A 21,239-nucleotide genomic window follows, 5' to 3' on the forward strand; every position below is an offset into this window, starting at 1 on the left:
ATGCAAAGCTTTGTCTCCAGTAAAAGGAATTCTATGCATTCCCTCAGAGGGGTACAGGGTGGAGGCCTTTTTTCTCTCAAGGCAGAAATCTTGGGACTTCCCTGGTGGTTCAGTGGTTAGAACACCATGCTTCCACTGCAGGGGGCCTGGGTTCTATCCCTGATTGGGGAACTAAGATCCAGCAAGCTCAAGGCATTGCTAAAACAAAACAAGTTAAGTGTTAGTAAGTAACTGTTGGTCACTCAGTCGTGTCTGACTCTGCGACCCCATGGACTGTAGCCTGCTGGGCTCCTCTGCCCGTGGGACTTTCCAGGCAAGACAACAAAAAAATCTTTCAGTTCCACTGGCCGTACCACATAGCAGTCATCTCCTCTGTCTATACAAGGCTGCTTTCAGATGGTGGGAGCCTGGGGCAGAGGGGAAGAACTCAGGACATGGAATCCAAAGCCTAAGGTTTTCAGTTCAGCTTTGACATCCAGTAGTTTCTGAGCCTGTTTCCTGTTCTGTAAAATGGGAACAACAGCCCCTGCCTCACAGAGATTGTTGTGTTAACAGAGGTTGCTGCTGTTCGGCCCCTAAGTCTTGTCTGACTCTTGGGGACCCCGTGGACTGCAGCTCGCCAGGCCTCGCTATCCTTCACTATCCCCCGGAGTTTCCTCAAACTCATGTCCACTGAGTCTATGATGCCAACCAATCATCTCATCCTCCGTCATCCCCTCTCCTCCTGCCCTCAATCTTCCCAGCATCAGGGTCTTTTCCAGTGAGTCAGCTCTTTGCACCAGGTGGCCAAAGTACTGGAGCTTCAGCTTCAGTATCAGTCCTTCCAATGAATATTCAGGGTTGATTTCCTTTAGGATTGACCTGTTTGATCTTCTTGCAGTCCAAGGGACTCTCAAGAGTCTTCTTGAGTACCACAATTCAAAAACATCAATTATTTGATGCTCAGCCTTATGATTTAACTCTCACATCCTTATGTGACCACTGGAAAAACCACAGCTTTGATTCTATGGGCCTTTGTTGGCAGTGACGTCTCTGCTTTTTAATATGCTGCCTAGGTTTGTCACAGCTTTTCTTCCAAGGAGCAAGCGTCTTTTAATCTCATGGCTGCAGTCACCATCCTCAGGGATTTTGGAGCCCAAGAAAATAAAGTCTGTCACTCTATCTACTTTTTCCCCTCTATTTGTTATGAAGTAATGGTACTGATGCCATGATCTTCATTTTTTGAATGTTGAGTTTTAAGCCAACTTTTTCATTCTCCTCTTTCACCTTCATCAAGAGACTCTTTAGTTCTGCCATTAGGGTGGTGTCTGTCTGCATATCTGAGGTTATTGATATTTCTCTTGGCAATCTACAGAGATAGGAAGTGTCAACTGACCAAGACACAGGGCCTGGTACATACTTGGGGCATCAAAGATGGGAGCTGTTATTGTCAGAGGAAGAAGAGAGGGAAGGCTGAATATGAGGAATGCTGTCCTCTATTTCTGTCTCACTTCCGCGATGATGTCACAACCCAGACCTGTCCAGACACAGCCTGTCTGAGCCCTCGGGTTCTTTCTTTTTTGGCAGTTAAGGCTTGCAGGATCTTAGTTCCCTGATAAGGGATTGAAGACAGGCCCTTAGCAGTGAAAGCGTGGAGTCCTAACCACTGGGATGTTCAGGGAAGTCCCAGCCCTCAGGTTCTAGAGTCACACTTCCTGGGTTCAAATCTCAATTCTGCCAGTACCATTAGCTGATGAGCCTTGGCAAGGACTTAGCCGTTCTGAGCCTCAGTTAACCTCACCTGTAAAATGAGGGAACCTCCCCTGTGCGATTGCTCTCAACATGAAATGAGGTACTGCTTGTAGACAGCCTAGCCCACTCAGTGTCCCGGATCCGTTGCACTTGGGACACCTGCTGCTGGACATTTTAGGCACCCACAGCCCTGGCACAGCTCAAGGATATGATCTTCAATTTCTGATGCCATCTTGTCACAGTTGACTCCATAGTCCTTGTAATCATCTAAAAGAGATTTGGGAAACATAGGCATCAGTTGAAGATGACCTTGGCAGTGAAGCCTGTTTGTACCGAGGAGTCTAGCATCTTGTACCGCTTTTGTGGTGTGGAGAAAAACCACCTCTCCCAGATCTTGGGAAGCCCTTCCCTCCCCGGTCGTTGGCTCAGGCCCTCTCACCATCAGCCTTCAGGGCCGCAGAGAGCATCTCCACGCACTTGTCCCGGACGGAGTCCCCTGTGAGATAGCAGGGCGCCAGGAGGCAGACGGAGGGGGCGAACGTGGGGCTCGAGGGGCTGCTGGGTGTTCTGGGAGTCTCTGCTTTTGATTTGCTGCTGTTTGATCTGAGGATGACACCCAGTAACAGACATTTTGACAACAAGAGAAAAAAGCATTTTGTTGAGTACCAGTCTGGTGTTTTCATGGATGATCTCCTTTAATCCTCATAAAAACTCTATGAGGAAGGTGCTATTTTAGGCACTTGACATGGATCATCTCATTTAATCCTCCTAACAATCCTATGAGGTCGGTACTATACTTATCCCCACTTTAGAGTTGTATTTTAAAGTGTGTTTTAGAGAGAGAGAGATACACATCTGGAAACCAGTAGAACCAGAATTGAAACCCATGTGGGTGAACTCTGGTACCCAGGCACTTAGCCAACCACTCTGCTTTGCTGAGAGGTTGCAGAACATTGTTTGATGCCAATAACTCTATCATCCACCATGCTAGCTGTTCTCTCTTATCCGCTCTCATAGAACCATCTGTTCACTCATTCAATAAATAATAGGCATCTATTCTCCAGGTACTGTGCTGAGAACAAGGGATAAAGCAGACAAGTCAGAAAAGTGTCCTCGCTCAAGGAGCTATCTGCTGCTTCAGTCGTGTCCGACTCTGTGCGACCCCATAGATGGCAGCTCATCAGGCTCCCCCGTCCCTGGGATTCTCCAGGCAAGAACACTGGAGTGGGTTGCCATTTCTTTCTCCAAAAGGAGCTACAGTCCAGTGAAAAATGAATTTACCACCACTTAATTGGCTTTCACCATGTGCCAGGAGCTGTCCAAGGCCCTTTAGGAGCATTTTCTTTTTTTTTTTTTTTTTAGGAGCATTTTCTAATTTGGTCCTCAAAGCAGTCCTTGGAGGTAGATACTGTAATCACCACCATTTGCAGATGAAGAAGCAAGAGAGTTACACCACTGAGATCTGCCTAAAGTTACATCGCTAAGATCTGAACCCAGATCAATCTGATTCCAATGCCTGTGCTCTTAACTCCTATGATATACCGCATAAGAATCATCCTGTTTTGGTTTTGGCTTAAAAGGTCACAAATATATATGCACTGGAGGGATAACCGTGTTTCCTAGTCAGTTCAGGCTGCCGTAACAAAATACTATAGTCTACAAGACTTAGCAGCAATTCATTCCTCACAATTCTGGAGACTGGGAAATCCAAGATCAAGGTGTCCCTTAATCTGGTTTCTGGCCAGAGCTCTCTTCCGGGCTTTATGTAGCCACCTTCTTGCTAAGCCCTCACATGGTGGAGAAAGAGCAAGCGAGTTCTGATGTGTCTTTTATAAGGATACTAATCCTACTGGATCAGGGCTCCATCCTTATGACCTTATTTAACCTTAATTACCTCCCTAAAGGCCCTGTGTCTAAATACAGTCACAGTGGGGGGTTGGGATTTTAACATATGAATTCTGGGGAATCACAGACATTCAGACAATAACACCATTTCAAAAACTTTTTTCTTTTTTTGGCTGCACTGCATGGCATGCAGGATCTCAGTTCCCCAACCACCGATTGAATCCGCAGCCCCTGCAGTAGAAGCTCAGAGTCTTAACCACTAGACTGCCAGGGAAGTCCTAACACCATGTTAATAGCAATTATCTCTCTTAGATGGGATTATAGGAGATTTTCATTTTCCTCTTTCACATACATGTTTTCTAAGTCTGCTATAAAGAACATATCTACTTTTGTCATGAGAGACACTTTTTGTTTGGTTTGTAATATTTGATAATCATGAGTGGTCACTCTGTGCTCAGACAGGCTCAGACAGGAAGCTTCCTGTCTTCCTGTTCTCCAGCAAAATTGGAGGCAGCCTGAGTGTCCAGTGCTTCCCAGGTGGCATGGTGGGAAATCCACCTGCCAATGCAGGAGACACAGAAGACACAGGTTCAATCCCTGAGTCAGGAAGATCCCTTGTAGAAGGAAATGGCAGCCCACTCCAATATTCTTGCCTGGAGAATCCCATGGACAGAGGAGCCTGGCGGGCTACGGTCCACGAGGTCACAAAGAGTTGGACAAGACTAAGTGACTGAGCACACACATACAGCCTGAGTGTCTGTCCATCAATAGATGAATCTATAAACAAACTGTGTTATACAATGCAACGGAATATTATTCAGCTATTAAAGGAATGGAATTCTGAAACATGCTACAACTTTGAAGACATTATGATAAGTGAAATAAGCCAAATACGAAAGGACAAATACTGTAAGCTTCCACTCATATGAAGTCATACGAAGCTCCCTAGGGTAGTCAAAGTCATAGAGACAGAATGCAGAATGGTGTTGGGGGGAAGGGAGAATGGAGAGTTATTATTTAATGAGTATAGAGTTTTAGTTTCGAATGACGAAAAAGTTCTGGAGATGGATGGTAGTGATGGATATAGAACAATGTCAGCATACTTAATACTAGTGAGCTGTATGCTTAAAAATGATTACAACGAGTAAATTTTATGTTATGTATATTTTACCACAATAAAAAAAAATCTGTATAGTAAGTTCAATGAATAAGAGTAGCCAGAAACCCTGAAATAAGCGATGGTAACTAACCTGTTTTAAATACTGGGTTGGCCAATAAGTTCATTAGGCTTTTCTACAAGACATAACTGAGAAATCCGAAAGAACTTTTGGGCCAACCTCATATTTGGCAAATCTTTTTTTGATGTGGACCATTTTTTAAAAAGTCTTTATTGAATTTGTTACAACACTGCTTCTGTTTTATGTTTTGGCTTTTGGGCCACAAGGCCTGTGGGATCCTAGTTCCCCAACCAGGGATAGAACCTGTATGCCCTGCATTTGGAAGGCAAAGTCTTAACTACTGGACCGCCAGAGAAGTCCCATTTGTCAAATCTTAGTTCATTTGAAATGATGAAATATCTTTTTTTTTTTTTTTCTCACGCTGCAGGGAAAAAAAAAAGGTTAAAGTGGGGAATTCTCTGGTGGTCCAGACTTTAAGGACTTTGCACTTTCACTGCTGAGGGTGCGGATTCAATCCCTGGTCTGGGAACTGAAATCCCATCAGGCTTTGTGATGGGCCAAAAAAAGGGCGGTGGGTTTGAAATGGTAAATTTTGTTATATATACTACTTTGAAGTGAAAGTCGCTCAGTTGTGTCTGACTCTTTGCGAGCCCACGGACTATACAGGCCAGGATACTGGAGTGGGCAGCCTTTCCCTTCTCCATATATACTACTTTACCACTATATAAAAAAGAGTGAAGTGCTGATACATGTAACCAAAAAGACCAGGCCAAGGCTCAGACTCCAACTGCTTATGGTCCCTTTCGGTTCCTGTAACCAGGTGCTGGGCGATGCAATGAGAGCATCACCTAGCTTCCTGGTGGTGGCCCCAGGCCAACTGGCATTAGCATGTCAGGCCTTCCTGAGTGGCGTAAGAAAGGTCAAACAGGTCATTCTACAGTGTAATTTGGCCCAAGAAATTCAGCAAGGGATGGGGGTTGGGAGTTGGCCACCAGAGGAGTGGATGGGAAAAGGAATCCTCGGCAGAAATTTGTGGATGCGTGGAAGTCCATGGTTTGTATGGGCAGCTCTGAAGGGCTTGGGGCACTTGAAAGGTGAGGGCGAGGGAGCTGGGGAGAAAGGATTTCTGGCCAGACTCTGGGGCGTGTTAAAGATCTTATAACAAAAGCCATCATTTACTGCCTGTTTGCTGTTTATTCCACTCCATAACCCTGAGAGTCATAAGTAACTGGCCCCATTTTACATATCAGAGGATGGAGAGATAACTGTACAGCTCTCCCTTTCAGAGCTGTTTCCACACTACTCTTGGGGTCAGGGCCAGTCAAGACCTCTCTGCCTCCTTCTCTTGGCTCTTCCCATTCTCCTCTTTCAGTAACCCATCAGGATCTGCCAGTCAACCCTCATGCTTCCAAGGAAAAACTGACTCATCAGAGTTGAAGAAGTGAGAGTCACTTCTTCCACTCCACCACACTGACCCCTTGTGGAAGGGCCCAAAGGACTGCTGTGTTTCCCAAGACTCCAAGGGGCACCATCCTCATTGTCACCTGGGTACCTCTTGAGTTGTACAGTGCACAACCTGGGCAGCTGTCCTAGGCAGCTCTGGAGATACGGATGCACTTCTTTCCTTCAGGCAAATGGTGCTGGACTTCTCAAAGGTCAAGCCCAAGAAAACTGTGTCTGGGAGTGAGGCTGGCTGAGTAGTCCAAGCTTCCCAGTGTTAAAAAACCTGGGGTGGGACTTCCCTGGTGGTCCAGTGGTTAAGAATCAGCCTGCTAAGACAGGAGACACAGATTGGATTCCTGCTCCAGGAAGATTCCACATGCCGAGGGACAACTAAGCCCATGCGCTACAACTACTGAAGCCCCAGAGCCTGTGCTGGGCAACAAGTGAAGCCACTGAAATAAGAAGCCCATGCACCATAACTAGCTCTCCGTAACTAGAGAGAACCCGCACGCATCAATGAAGACCCAGCACACCCAAAAATAAACAAATAAAAATTTAAAACCTGGGGTTACAAGATAATCCCATTCATTGTTCAGTGTGAATTCTGCCACCCACCTCCTTGTCCCCCAGCTCCTGCTGTTTTGGACTGACCTTGACACAGGGGACTCTTGTCGCCATAGATACCCTTGGGCCACTGGGAGTTTTGTGTTCTCTGGAGCCGTGAGGTTCCTAAAGGTGGCTCAGTGCTGCCACAGAGTGGGGTGGTCTGAGGAGGGAAGGCTCTGCCCTCTTAAGGTTTATTATTTATTTTTTGCCTCGCTGCAGAGTTTGCAGGATCTTGGTTCCCCAACCGGGGATTGAACTCAGACTCATGGCATTGGAAGTCCTGAGAACTAACCACCGGATGGCCAGGTAACTCCCAAGATGTACATTTTGAATTCCCCCCAATTTTGTCCAAACGGATTCCCTAGTTTTATTATTTTTAAAAAATTCAGTTTGAACTTCACCGTTCTAGATTAATTCACCCTGGATTTTGCCCAGCTCTGCCTCACAACTGGTGGCCTGGCAGCAGGGCACAGGGACAGAGGAGCTGAGATCCAACTGGATCTGTCCGGGAGTCAGATTCCAGGAGGAGTAAAGGTGTGGGTGAGGGAAGGCTGGGAAGGGGGTAAACTCGCACGTCTAAGGGGCTGCCTGCAAACCAAAACCAATCTTCCCGCGCCCAGCCCTGGCCACGGTTCTCACCTGAACAACCAGAGTGGCCCCCAAGCTGGCCTCCCTGCACACCGCCCCCGACAACCTACCAAAACCCACAGCTGATGCCGTCGCTCCCCTGCTTCCGATCCTCTAACAGCTTCCAATCATTTCCAGCATAAAGTCAAACTCCTCACCATGGCCTCCTGTCTTCCCCCCAGCATCTGGCCGGGGCCTCCCCTACTGACTTAATCTCACCCCTCACTCCCCTCACAGGTCCCTGAAGCCCCCCACCCTGCACTGCTGCGTTCTGTTTCTTCAGCACACCCATCTCTCCCACAACAGGGCTGGTCCCCCTCCTCCTGGAAGGCCCTTCCTCCTGCAGATTTTCTCATGATGGGTCCTTTCCTGCCCAGCAGGTCTCAGCTCCAATGTTACATCCTCAGGGAGGCCCTCCTGGACCATCCCAGCCAAGCCAACTCTCCTGCCCTGGAACTCTCCAGCACATGACCCAACTTCTTTCATTCACAGCACTTATCCAATCTGTAATTAGCTTGTGTGCGTGTTTATAAACAGCCTGCCTCCATCTCCAGATTACAGGTTCCAGAGTACCAGGACCCCATCTGCGGGTTCACCACTGTCTTCCAGCACCTGTGACACGGCCCTAGGTAGACACCTGATGAATCTTTGTCAAATGAATGAACAGATGATGAATTGAGGGAGTGGGCCACAGAAATGAAAAGCACATCCAGGGGTCTAGACAGCGCTGACTTGGGCAGGAGACAGATCCTCTTTAGAAAACCAGCTGCCCCACTTCTCTGGGATTAAGAGAGGGCCCTCTGAGCCAGCATCTGTCAATTCCCACAGCCTGGACCAACCCATCTCCTACAGCTGGGATGGAGCCCAGATTCTTCCTGGTGTTGCCCCTCACTGGCCTGTGTGCCCATCACCACATCCTCAGCGTCTAGGACTCACCAGTGGAGAATCAGGGAGGGAGGAGTCAGCAGCACACTGCTTGGAAGGAGGCATAATAATAACTTTAATAAAAGTTGTCATTTTGGGGGTAGTATATTTATGAAGAGCCCAGGCTCCAGAGGAGAAGGAGGCAACATAGGATGAAACAGTCAGATAGCATCACCTCTACTGGAGGATATGGTTAGATAGACTCAACGGACATGACTCTAGGAGATAGTGAAGGACAGGGGAGCCTGGCATGCTGCCGTCCATGTTCTTGCAAAGAGTCAGACACGACTTAGAGACTGAACAACAACAGGTTCCAGGGCCAGACTTGCAGATTCAACCTCTGACACCACCACTTTGTAGCTATTTGACCTAGGATGAGTTCCTTAACTTCTGGGTGCCTCAGTTTACTCATATGTAAATAGAACAACAGTGCTCACCGTATAGAGTTGCTTAGAAGATTAAAGCATCTAAGAGAATTCCAGCGCCATAATAATTTACACAGATGGCCACGTTAAGTGTGAGTACTCTTACTAAGCATTGTGCATCCACTGAACACCCATTTGGTTTAGGAATGGTGCTGAGCATTTCATTACCTCATTGAGTCTCACAGTGACCTTGCGGGGGTCATAGTTATCCCCAACTTACAGTTCAAGAGACTGAGGCTCAGAGAATTGAATTTACATACTCAAGGTAATCCAACTGGCAAATGGCAGAGAAAGACCACACATCTAGGTCTGTCTGCCTTCCAAATTCTTTTCAACACATCTCACTGTTCCTCTAAAAGGCGGAGAGCTTTCCAGAATCCCCTTTCCTGGGCCAGGCTAGGCTGCCTGTTGCATTTCCCCCCTCACCGCCCTGGCAGGGCACTCCCAGCCTTGGTTCCTCCTCTTGGAGAGGAGCTGGCTGGCTGGCTGGCTGGGATTCGTGTCTGGGTGGCAAATCAGGCAGCCAGGCTCATTTTGTTTTCAGTGCACGTGAGTGGGAACTGTGCCAAGCTGCAGAGAGGGCATCATGGGCGGGGGTGGGGGTGCTGGATTTGTCAACAGCTTCCTTCTGCTCCCCGGATGTACCAGGGCCAGCACCAGCCTGTGGTCTGACATCACCAAGCTCTGAAAAAATCCTCACTAACCAGGTCTGAGCAGAGTCACCTGGAGGCCGGTCTGGCTGCTCCTCTGCGCCACCTCGAGGGCATTTCGGTTACTTGCATCACCAGGCCAGCCGAAACTGCTCGGGTGAAAACCAAAGGGCAGCTGGCAAAGCGCACCCTCCTGCCCGTCGCAGGGGTGCCCTTCGCGGTCTGTCTCCTGATACCCCTGCTACAGCTCCTTGAGCACCATGCTCTCTCACACCACCACACCTCTGCACGTGCCATTCCCGCTGCCTGGGATGCCCTCCACTGGCTGGTCGGCCGGGCAATCCATCTTTCAGTTCTCAGCACAAATACTCTCTCTTCCCTAAAGTCTCCTTGAACTTCTCCAGTCATGTTGAGACACTGTGTTCCCATTATTCAATAAGAACTTCAAAGAAACAAGCATTTTGGTATCTCTTTGCCTAGCTTTGGCAGTCACAAACTGATGGGCTACACATGAGTTTTGTTTGAGCTGCTGTGTCTTAGGAAAATAGGAATATGTTGCTAGTACGTAAAACTGGGCATTTCTTAGGAAAATCTAGTTGGCCAGCTTTCCTTAAAAAATTGGAAGGGATGGTATGCTGGGTCTCATATCCATAAAGCAACCACCAGCTGGGGCTGGGTAGTGGGTGCCCCCTTCAGATGGGCAGGTATTCTCCATTAGTCACCCAGTGTGTCCACATGCTCTCGACCCTGGAAGATGTTGAGTTTGTAAGGAGGCGCTCAACAAATGTGCTAGCTGGGAAACTTCCCTGGTGTTCCAGTGGCTGAGATGCCTCACTTCCCATGCAGGGGGTCCCAGGTTCGATTCCAGGTCAGGGAGCTAGATCCCACATGCTGAAACTAAAGATCCTGCATGCTGCAACAAAGATCAAAGACCCTGAAAGCCACAACTAAGACCCAGTGCAGCTAAAAATAAAATATTTAACAAACAAAACCACATGTGCTTGCTTAATGAATGAATGCATGAATGAACGAATGAGTGAATGAATGGAAGACAAAGATGAAATAGAGGTAAAGAGTGCAGGAAACAGTCTGAGTGGTGGATAAAGTGAGTTTACAAGACCTGCTTCTCTCCCTCTGGGGGTGCTCACCCCCAATACTGAACCAGCAGGAAATGGCACAGCTGTTGGAAGGACAAACATACTCTGCCTGACCAACCCTCAGAGAAAGAAGGCATTACGGAAGGGAGCCAAACAGACTTCCAGGCCACAGGGCACAGTAAGCAGAGGAGCCTGAAGGTATAAACCCTGAAACAAATGTCGAATGTGCTTATTATAGCATCAAACCCAGAAACAGGTTACAGGCCAGCGTTTCATTTTTGGATAAGACAATCCTTCTTGACGCAGGGCTGTCCTTCACATTCTGGGACATCTAGCATCTCTGGCTGCTGCCTACTAAATAATTGCCAGCAGTGCCTCTCCCCGCCCTCCCATTATTACATTGCAGTACAGACGGTGTCCCTCGGGCAAAAATCCACATGCTAAAGCCCTAACTCCCAGTGTGCTAGTATTTGGAGGTGGGGCCTTTGAGAGATTATTAGGTTTAGATGAGGTCAAGAGGGTGAAGTTCCATGATGGGATTAACGTCCTTAGAAGAATAAGAGAGACCACAGGGAATTCCCCGGTGATTAGGACTCTAGGCTTCTACTGTAGGAGGCACAGGTTTATCCCTGGTAGGTAGAACTAAGAGCCCACATGCCACATGCCACAGTCAAAAAAAAAAAAAAAGGAAGAGAGACCAGAGCGTGAAATCTCCCTCTCTGTCTCTCTTGGTCATGTGTAGACACAGTGAGAAGGTGGCTGCCTGCAAACTAGGAAGTTCAGTTAAGTTGCTCAGTCGTGTCCAACTCTCGTGACCCCATGGACTGTAGCACTCTAGGCCTCCCTGTCCATCATCAACTCCCAGAGTTTGCTCAAACTCATGTCCATCACGTTGGTGGTGCCATCCAATCATCTCACCCTCTGTCGTCCCCTTCTCCTCCCACTTTCAATCTTTCCCAGCATCAGGGTCTTTTCCAATGAGTCAGTTCTTCGCATCAGATGGCCAAAGTATTGGAGCTTCAGCTTCAACATCAGTCCTTCCAATGAATATTCAGGACTGATTAGTTTAGAACCAAGAACTATGCTGGATCCTTAATTCCGAGGCGTCGCCTGTGGCAGACAATGCCAATCGACCACCGAACCCTCTTCTCCCCTGGTAGGATGCAGCCTCAGATTCATGCTCCAAGCAGAGAGCCTCCACTCATTGGCTGGAGCTGGCACTCAGCTGCCACGGTGGGGATGTCCAACACAGCTGCCCCATCAACATCCCAGGCCTGTTTAATCTTCATAAAACCTTAAATGACCTAACTTTTGTGCTCCGTTTTTTCTTTCCAATGTCAGTTTTACTGGTGCATGCATGCTTAGTTGCTTCAGTTGTGTCCGACTCTCTGCGACCCCATGGACCATGGCCTGCCAGGCTCCTCTGTTCATGGGATTCTCCAGGCAAGAACACTGGAGTGGGTTGCCATTTCCTTCTCCAAATCTGACCTAGTCTTACTGGTACATTAGGCCTAAAAGATTGAGGGCAGGAGGAAAAGGGGATGACAGAAGATGAGATGGTTGGATGGTATCACTGACTCAATGGACATGAGTTTGAGCAAACTCTGGGAGATGGTGATGGACAGGGAGGCCTGGCGTGCTGCCGTCCATGGGGTCGCAAAGAGCTGGACACAACTGAGCAACTGAACAACAACAAAAATGCCCAAAATAACTGGGCAGCTTCCAAACATACTCCCCTAGAAGTCAACACTCTTACCACTCCTTCCAGTCACCCGAGCACCCAGTACGGCTCAAGGATCCTAATCACCTGCCTTGATCCACCTCTAACCCACTTCCTGGCCTGGCCTGCTCCCCCTCTGCTCTGATTCTTCTGCTCTGACCTCTGACCTCCCTCCCGGGCCACAGCTCACACTCCTCTGTCCACAGTCTCTCCTTGGTGATTTCATCCAGGGTTAGTGGCTTCAAGTGTGAGCTACACATTAACGATTGAAATTTGTATTTCCAGCCCAGGCTTTCTTCCTGAATTCCAGCCTGGTATAACTTAGTGCATATTCAACTTCTTCACCTGATGGTTTGTACACCTCTAAATCCAACATATCCAAACCTGAACCCTTGATCTCCCACCTCTAGCCTGACTGACACAGAGTCTTCCCCATACCAGTTCATAGCATCTCCATCCTCACAGACACTCACGTGAAATGTCTTGGAGGCATCCTGACACTTATTCTTCTCTTGTACTCCACATCCAACCTGTTAGGAAATCCTGACAGCTCTCCTTGGAAAATATATCCAGGGTCAGGACTTCCCTGGTGGTCCAGTGGTTAAGACTCCAGCTTCCACTGCAGGGGGCGTGGGTTTGATCCCTGGTTGGGGAACTAAGATCCCACATGATGAAGGGTGTGGCCCCCCTAAAATATATACCCGGGGTCTCCCACCTCTCCCCGCCTCTGTGCTGTCACTCAGATCCAAGCCACAGCTTCCCTGAATTATGGAAACAGCCTCCTGGCTGGTCTCTCTGCTTCTGTCTGTGGCCCTGACAACCTAGCACAGCGGCAAGAGGGATTCTGATAAATTCACTCCTAGAAAGCCCATGCTCAGTACCCTCCAGGGGTTCCTGTTTCACTCCGTCTCCCAACCCCCACCTTCACTTCTTCACTCCAGACCCACTGGCCACCTCACTGCTCCCTGACCCTGCCAAGCACATTCCCACTTGCAGACCTTCTGTTTGGAATGACCCCAATGTCTGCCCAGCTTACTCCTCATTTCTTTCATGTTTTTGCTCACAGGTCAGCTCTTCAATGAGGGCTCTCCTGACCACTGCAGTGACCACCCATTCCAACTGCCATACCCCCCGATTCTGCCCTATTGCTTCCCACAGAATTTATCACCTTTTGAACCATCATATAATTTACTTGGGCTTTCCTGGTGGCTCAGTGGTAAAGAACCTGCCTGCCAGTATAGGCAGATGTAAGAGATGTGGGTTTGATCCCCGAGTTGGGAAGATCCCCTGGAGCAGGGCATGGCAACCCACTCCAGTATTCTTGCCTGGAGAAGTCCATGGACAGAGGAGCCTGGTGGGCTACAGTCCATGGAGTCGCAAAGAGTCGGACATGCCTAAGTGATTAAACAACTACAATATTTACTTATCATATGTATTACCAGTTTCCCCCATTAGAATACGTGGCTTCCCTGATTGCTCAGTCGGTAAAGAATCCACCTGCAATGCAGGAGACCCTGGTTCGATTACTGGGTCAGGACGATCCGCTGGAGAAGGGATAGGCTACCCACTCCAGTATTCTGGCCTGGAGAATTCCACGGACTGTATAGTCCATGGGGTCACAAAGAGCTGGACACGACTGAGTGACTTTCACTTTCACCCATTAGAAAGGCCTCATGCCTGTGAGGATTTTGTCTCTTGTTCACTGCTATATCCTTGACACCTAGAACACTTCTTGGCACACAGTAGGCCCTCAATAAATATTTGATGAATGAGTGACTTGATAATTTAGGGTCAATACCAGTTCTGCCCCAAACCCAGAGATTCCAATCCAGGCACAGGCTCTCAAGACCTGTTTCACTGGATTCAACTTGACTTTGAAAATGTTCCCCAGACAGCAATCAGATAACAGCAATTGGTCAGGCACCCCAGCAAAGGAACCATACCTCTGATTCAGAGGCCTGATTCAGAGGCCTCTGATTCACCACCCCTGCCAGCGTTTCTGCGTGAGTCCTAGAAATTGGAGTCAATGCAACATATGAAGCTTCCTCCTTTCCCCTGCCTCGGGATTCCGCCAGTAAAACAGAGAGACACATGCACATGCTGAACAGGATTTCTGGGGTGGAGAGGCCCATGGCTTCCTTTACCTGTCCATCGATGGTCTTTTTGGAGAAGAGGTGGCTGAAGACTTGGACTCCACAGAGTCTCTCCTGAAAGGAAGAGAAACTGGAGATGAGATACTTTGGTCGGCGAGCATCAGTGCTGGCCTAGAGAGATCAGAGTCTGGGGAGGAAGTATTCCAGAGCCAGGCCTGCTGGGCTGGGAATGACTAAGTAAGTCCACCTGGACCCCAGCTGCCTGGGAGGGGAGCCCCAGGAGGTGCTGGCTGGTCCCCTCACCTACCCACCATCCAATGAGGTAACAGGAGGGAAGGAGACCAAGATCTGCCAAGCACCAAATACATGTCAGATGTGGTCCATGTGTTATGTCATGTGTTACTAATAACTAATTCTCAGCAGGCCCTTCCTCCTTGCTGTCAGACAGGCTTTGGCTAGCTGGAACCGATGGATTGGAACTCCGTGGATGATCAATTCTCATGAGAAGCTGGAGTAGATCAGCCTCAGCCTCCCCTGTGGGCACCTTAAGAGGAAGGGAGAAGCAGGTGGGCCTCAGAGCTGCCAAGAACTGGGTTTAAAATGGCAAGTGAGAAAGGAGGGTACAAACTTAGACACACACTGTGTCTGAAGCCAGGCAAGAGAACTAACGCCTAGGAGAGGAAAAGGTGAAAAGAAAATACATCCAAATGCTGAGTGAGTGAAGTCACTCAGTTGTGTCTGACTCTTTGTAACCCCATGGACTGCAGCCTACTAGGCTGCTCTGTCCATGGGATTCTCCAGGCAAGAATACTGGAGTGGGTTGCCATTCCCTTCTCCATTTTTGAAAGTCACTCAGTTGTATCTGACTCATTGCGACCCCATGGACTATAGTCCATGGAATTCTCCAGGCCAGAATACTGGAGTGGGTAGCCTTTCCCTTCTCCAGGGGATCTTCCCAACCCAGGGATCGAACCCAGGTCTCCTGCATTATGGGTGGATTCTTTACCAGCTGAGCCAGAAGGGAAGCCCAAGAATACTGGAGTAGGTAGCCTATCCCATTTCCAGCAGATCTTCCCGACCCAGGAACCGAACTGGGGTCTCCTGCATTGCAGGCGGAATCTTTACCAACTGAGCTATGAGGGAAGCCCATAACCAAATGCTAGCCATAGTGATATCAGGGTGATGGGATTAGAAGTGAAAAATTCCTCCCCACCCCCATTCTACAAAATACATGTAGCTACATTCTTTTTAGGGCTTCCCATGGTGGCATAGTGGTAAAGAATCCACCCGCCAGTGCAGGAGATGCAAGAGACTCGGGTAAGAACCCTGGGTTGGGAAGATCCCCTGGAGTAGGAAATAGCAACACACTTCCATATTCTTGCCTGGAAAATTCCATGGGCAGAGGAGCCTGGTGGGCTACAGTTCATGGGCTCGCAAAGAGGTGGACACGACTGAGCGCACATACACACATCCTTTTTATTGTATAGAAGGTATTTCCCCCTTTCATTGGTTTTGTCACATTAATCTGCTTGTAAATTCTAACCCCTATTCCCCATGTCACTTACCCAGCTCTCTCTCTCTTTTCTTTTCCCTTTAAATCATTTATTTATTTCTCTTCGGCTGCACTCGGGCTTTCTCTAGTTGCAGTGAGCAGGGGCGACTCTCTAGTTGTGGTGCGCGGGCTTCACGCGGGCTTCTCACTGCAGTGGCTTCTCATCACTGAGCACCGGCTCTAGGGCTGCGGGCTCAGTAGTTGTGGTGCATGGGCATGTGAGATCTTCCTGGGCCAGGGATCGCACCCATGCCCCCTGCACTGGCAGGCAGACTCTCAACCAGAGGGCCGCCAGGGAAGTCCCCAGCTCTGCTTTTTAATTTCAGCATAGGGGTCACCATCTAACAGACCACATAATTTGCTTACTTACTTTACGCATTGTCCAAGCAGCCTGCCACGTAAATTTCACAAGCGCAGAATTTGGTGGGCTTTGTTCCCGGGGGTGGACGCTGTCTATGCTGAGTCCCCATCATCCCTTGGGCACTCTTCCCAAATGCACTGGGACCCAAGGACTTCCTTCTCCAAGATCGCCTGGGGCTCTGCCTGTGTCAGCCAGCGCCAGCAGGCTGGTGGGCAGAAATCGAAGGGGAGTTAACAACCCCAGGAGCAGCCCTCAACCAAACAGGTGCGAACAGATGGGCAAATACTCCAGCTTCCTCGGCCCTCTAGTGGATCGACTGAGGTGTATCCTCCACCGTCTCCAGCTGGATTTAAGCCCTGGCTTCCCTTGTAGCTCAGTTGGTAAAGAATCTGCCTACAATGCAGGAGACCTGGGTTTGATTCTTGGATTGGGGAGATCCCCTGGAGAAGGAAATGGCCACCCACTCCGGTATGCTTGCCTGGAGAATCCCATGGACAGAGGTACCTGGCAGATTACAGTCCACGGGGTCGCAAGAGTCGGACACGACTTAGTGACTACACCACAACCACTCAGGGAAGTAACCTGCTCAGGAACACACCCTGTGCCCGTTCCCCTCCCTTCCCTCTCTCACTTCCTCTCTCCTCTGTTTGCATTTCCTGAAATCACTTCCCAAATAAACCTCTCGCACTTAAATCCATGTCTCAGGGTTTGCTTCTGGGAAGCCCAATCTAATATACTCAACTCAACTGACTTCTCCTAAGTGAACAGAACAATGCCTGCCACAGAGTAGGTGCTCTATAAATATTTGTTGCTGAAGGCTGTGAAGTCAAACAGTAAAGAAATGATTTAAAAAAAAGGGGAAAAAGAAACCTCCCCAGAGGTAAGAACTGTTTACATCTAAGATCTTTTTCTCCATGCATACAAACATACATGACATTTACCACTCTAAAAAGGGAGGTAGTGACATGCTTCCCAGGTGGCGCAGTGGTAAAGAATCTGCCTGCCAATGCAGGAGACGTGGGTTTGATCCCTGGGTCAGGAAGATCCCCTGGAAAGGGATGACAACCCACTCCGGTATTCTTGCCTGGGAAATCCCATGGACAGAAGAGTCTGGCGGGCTGCAGGCCATGGGACTGCAAAGAGTCGGACACGGCTGAGTGGTTGAGCTCAGCAGAGAGCACAGGACAGTGACAGGAGGTGTAATCCCAGCCCCGCCCCGGGCAGGTCATCTTCTTGGAGCATCAGCTCCCTCATCTGTCAAGTCCTGGGAAAAGGATCTGTGTTTGTGGGCTGGCTAGAAAGGAGACTCTAGATCATTAACATCCCTACTGCAGTTCCCACCAGGAAGAGCTCCTCAATGCTCCCTAATCCTAGGTATCTGATTTCTTCTTTTCCAGATAATAATAACGCTCTTGCATGGTTTTCCAGCTCCCATCTCACCCTCCACGTGGCCTGGGGGACAGCGGGTAAGAAAGTTTCAGGTGCCGGCTCTTAACAATCCCGTGGACCTTTGCCCCCAGCTTAAACACAGGGGGAGGCAGCAGAGAGGGAGGGGGGCAGAGACCTTCCTTTGCATGCCCCCTCCAGTCCCACACTGGGCCCTGGGAGCTCCTCTGTGGGGTTCCCCCCTGACCGCCCCACGGGGATGGACAGGTCCAGAGCTGGGAGCTGAAATTTTTGCAGTGGGAGAAAGGAGGGGAGACACGATCTCTCCTCCCCCTGGGACTCCCCATTTTCTGGCCTTTCCTCATTGTTTTTCTTTTTAGAACAAACCAGAAAAATTCTGCCATTTTTGCAAAGGATCATTATGAAAAGTATTCAGGAACACACACAAAAAATGCCTAGAATACATTAGAAAGATAAATAAACAGGGATGTAATTGTCCCCTGTGTCTACAGGAACGGTAAAATTATGTAAGTAGATCAGGACTGGAAGGGAAGAGGAAAAAAATACAAGCTATTTCCTTTTTCAGAAGCAGCACACTGTAGAGAAATAGTTTTAATTCTTATTTTAAATTTTAGTAATGTGGTTACAGTATTTATATAATAATGTGGTTATTGTGTTTATATATGATAATAAATTGTCAATTTATAAAATTAAAAAGAAATGAAGTTTGCCAACAGAACTGAAAAAGGACCCCTGTCCACTGGATTCTCCCAGTAAGGCAGGGGAACAACCACCCCACACTCTGCTCAGCCATGGAGACAACTTCATCTCATAGCTCCAGCTGTGAAAAGTGAGCTGGCATCAACAACTTAACACCCCAGGACGCTGTTAAATGTAAAATGCTGGTTATAAAACAGTATTATAGTGTGATTCAAGTTCCTAAGAAAATATAACTTTATTTATGTGGTTATACATATGTTCTTAAAAAGATGAGAAAGATATACATCAAGATGTTAACAGTGATTATTTCTGTTATTTTCTTCTTGTGTTTGACTTTCTAAATTTTTACTCTAAATGTGACTCACTGTTGGAATAAATATATGATGTGAAAAGGCTACGAAATAGTATACGGGATTTAATTCCATTTTATTAATACAGTAAGTATTTCATGGGTAGATGCACAGGAAAGAGCCTAGAAGGATATATCCATATATACACATATTGGGAATGGCAACCCACTCCAGTACCTTTGCCTGGAAAATCCCATGAACGGAGGAGCCTGGGAGGCTACAGTCCACGGGGTCGCAAAGAGTTGGACACGACTAAGCGACTTCACTTATCACTTACTTATAGTTATATAAATTTTAGGGCTTCCCAGGTGGCTCAGTGATAAAAGAATCTGCCTGCCAACGCAGAAGATGTGGGTTTGACCCCTGGGTTGGGAAGATCCCCTGAAGGAAATGACGACCCATCCAGGATTCCTGCCTGGAGAATTCCATGGACTGAGAAGCCTGGTGGGCTACAGTCCATGGGGGTCATGAAGAGTCTGACATGACTGAGGGACTGAGCTCTGCAAAAAAACTTTATATAATGAGATAATGATGTTCATTTTTCAGGTCACAATAGTGAATCTCACAGTCTAAGGATGTAAGTGATTAAGTTTGGCCTAGAAATTTGCTTTCTGCTTTCCAACTGTCCCCTTGGCCATACCTGTCATCTCGGTAGGCCTTTAAGGAAACCCCTTTGCTGATCATTTGGGGGGATTTGGGGATGGAGCAAAAGGAAACACCCGTGCTTAAGCTGCCATCTGTACGCAGATGTCTACACTCCCTATTCCACAGGCTAGTTCCATGTTCCATTTGGTCTCCTCACCCAAGAGTTCAGCCTCTAGTCTTTCAAATGTATGTCAAAAGATCCTGTTCCTTCGTTTATTTGCCAAGGTATTCAGAAACAAACTTCCCTGGTAGCTCAGATGGTGAAGAATCTGCCTGCAATGAAGGAGACCCAAGTTCAATTCCTGGGCCAGGAAGATTCCCCTGGAGAAGGAAATGCTAACCCACTCCAGTATTCTTGCCTGGAGAATTCCATGGACAGAGGAACCTAGCGGGCTATGGTCCACAGGGTCACAAAGAGTCTGAGACAACTGAGCAACTAACCCTTTCACTTTCAGAACCAAACAGGTGCTCCAGACATGGCCAGACCAGCCAGAGCATGAAATTTCCACAGGGGATTGCACTGGTACAGCTGGGCGTGGCAATGCTCAGCAAACGCTCACTCCATGCTAGGCACGGGGGATCACAGGATCCCTGGAGGCCAAACTTTTAATCCCTTTGGGAAAACCAAACATACCATGTGAAACATTAAATGCCAATGAGGATTTCTCCAAGTGGGATACAATTGCAAAATTAGCAGAATGAAAGGAATGGAACATTCAGAAGATTCCAGAACCAGGTGACAAGTATTGCATCTTAAAAAGCAGACTATAGAATTGATGATAACTATAGAAAACTGAGAAAAATATATACCAAAACATTAGTAGTGATTATTTTTGGGTGGTGGGAATGTGACTTTTTTCATACTTTTAAAATATTTTCCATTATTTCTACAACAGATTATTTATTTTTGGCTATGTGGGTCTTTGTTGCTGGGCGTGGGCTTTCTCTAGTTGAGGCAGGCAGGGGCTACTCTCTAGTTGTCGTGTGCAGGCGTCTCATTGCAGTGGCTTCTCTTGCTACTGAGCGTAAGCTCTACGGCACAAGGGCTTCAGTAGTTGCAACACATGTGCTCAGTAGGTGTAGCACAGCATGTGGTCAGCAGTTGAGGGTTGTGGGTTCGAGAACTCAGACTCAGTACTTGTGGTTCACAGGCTTAGTTGCCCCAAGGCATGTAGAATCTTAGTACTCGGACCAGGGATCGAACCCAAGTCCTCTGCATTGCAAGGCAGACTCTCAACCATGGACCACCAGGGAAGTCCCAGAATAATAGTACTTTCAAAAAATAAACAAGGGTGATAAAAATATGTTACAGGGTTTCCCTGGTAGTCCACTGGTTAAGAATCCACCTGCCAACGCGGGGGACATGGGTTTGATCCCTGGTCCCGGAAGATTGGGACAGAGCAACTAAGCCTGAGTGCCACAGCTACTGAGCCTGCACTCCAGAGTCTGAGAGCTGCAACCTCTGAAGCCCGTGTGCCTACAGCCTGGGCTCCGCGACAAGAGGTCACTGCAATGAGAAGCCCAAGCACCGTAACTAGAGAGTTGCCCCCACACGCTCCAAGTAGAGAAAGCCCATGAACCGCAATAGACCCAGTGTAGCCGGAAATAAATTAATTAAATAAATACAATTTTTAAAAGTTTAAAATGTTGGTATATCACAAGTCACATTGTAACTACCTAGGGCCATCGGTTACTATTCAGTGTCCTCTAGTCTCACTCCCTTATCTATTAGATGACCTCCTCCCGAAGGAATTAAGTGATCTGACTAGTCATGTAGGGAATAGGTAGGACCAACTAATACATCCGTGAAGGCTTTTATCTACTTTTATGGAAAGCAATGGCACCCCACTCTAGTACTCTTGCCTGGAAAATCCCATGTTTGGAGG

General features: G+C 48.0%; 1 protein-coding gene across 2 annotated transcripts in view; it reads right to left on the reverse strand.

Moving 5' to 3' along the window:
• TCEA3 (transcription elongation factor A3) overlaps positions 1–21,239 on the reverse strand; it is a 43,140-nt gene that overhangs the window by 13,459 nt on the left and 8,442 nt on the right. Inside the window, exons 5-7 of one of the 2 annotated variants that reach the window (XM_043909206.1) lie at positions 14,391–14,453; positions 2,171–2,334; positions 1,942–1,998 (exon numbers count right to left, since the gene is read on the reverse strand). In XM_043909206.1, coding sequence (XP_043765141.1) covers positions 1,942–1,998; positions 2,171–2,334; positions 14,391–14,453 — 284 coding nt within the window. The remainder of the gene's footprint in view (positions 1–1,941; positions 1,999–2,170; positions 2,335–14,390; positions 14,454–21,239) is intronic. The other variant, XM_043909207.1, reaches the window with a different exon arrangement.

Source organism: Cervus elaphus, chromosome 8 (assembly GCF_910594005.1).
Source record: "Cervus elaphus chromosome 8, mCerEla1.1, whole genome shotgun sequence".
NCBI lineage: Eukaryota > Metazoa > Chordata > Mammalia > Artiodactyla > Cervidae > Cervus > Cervus elaphus.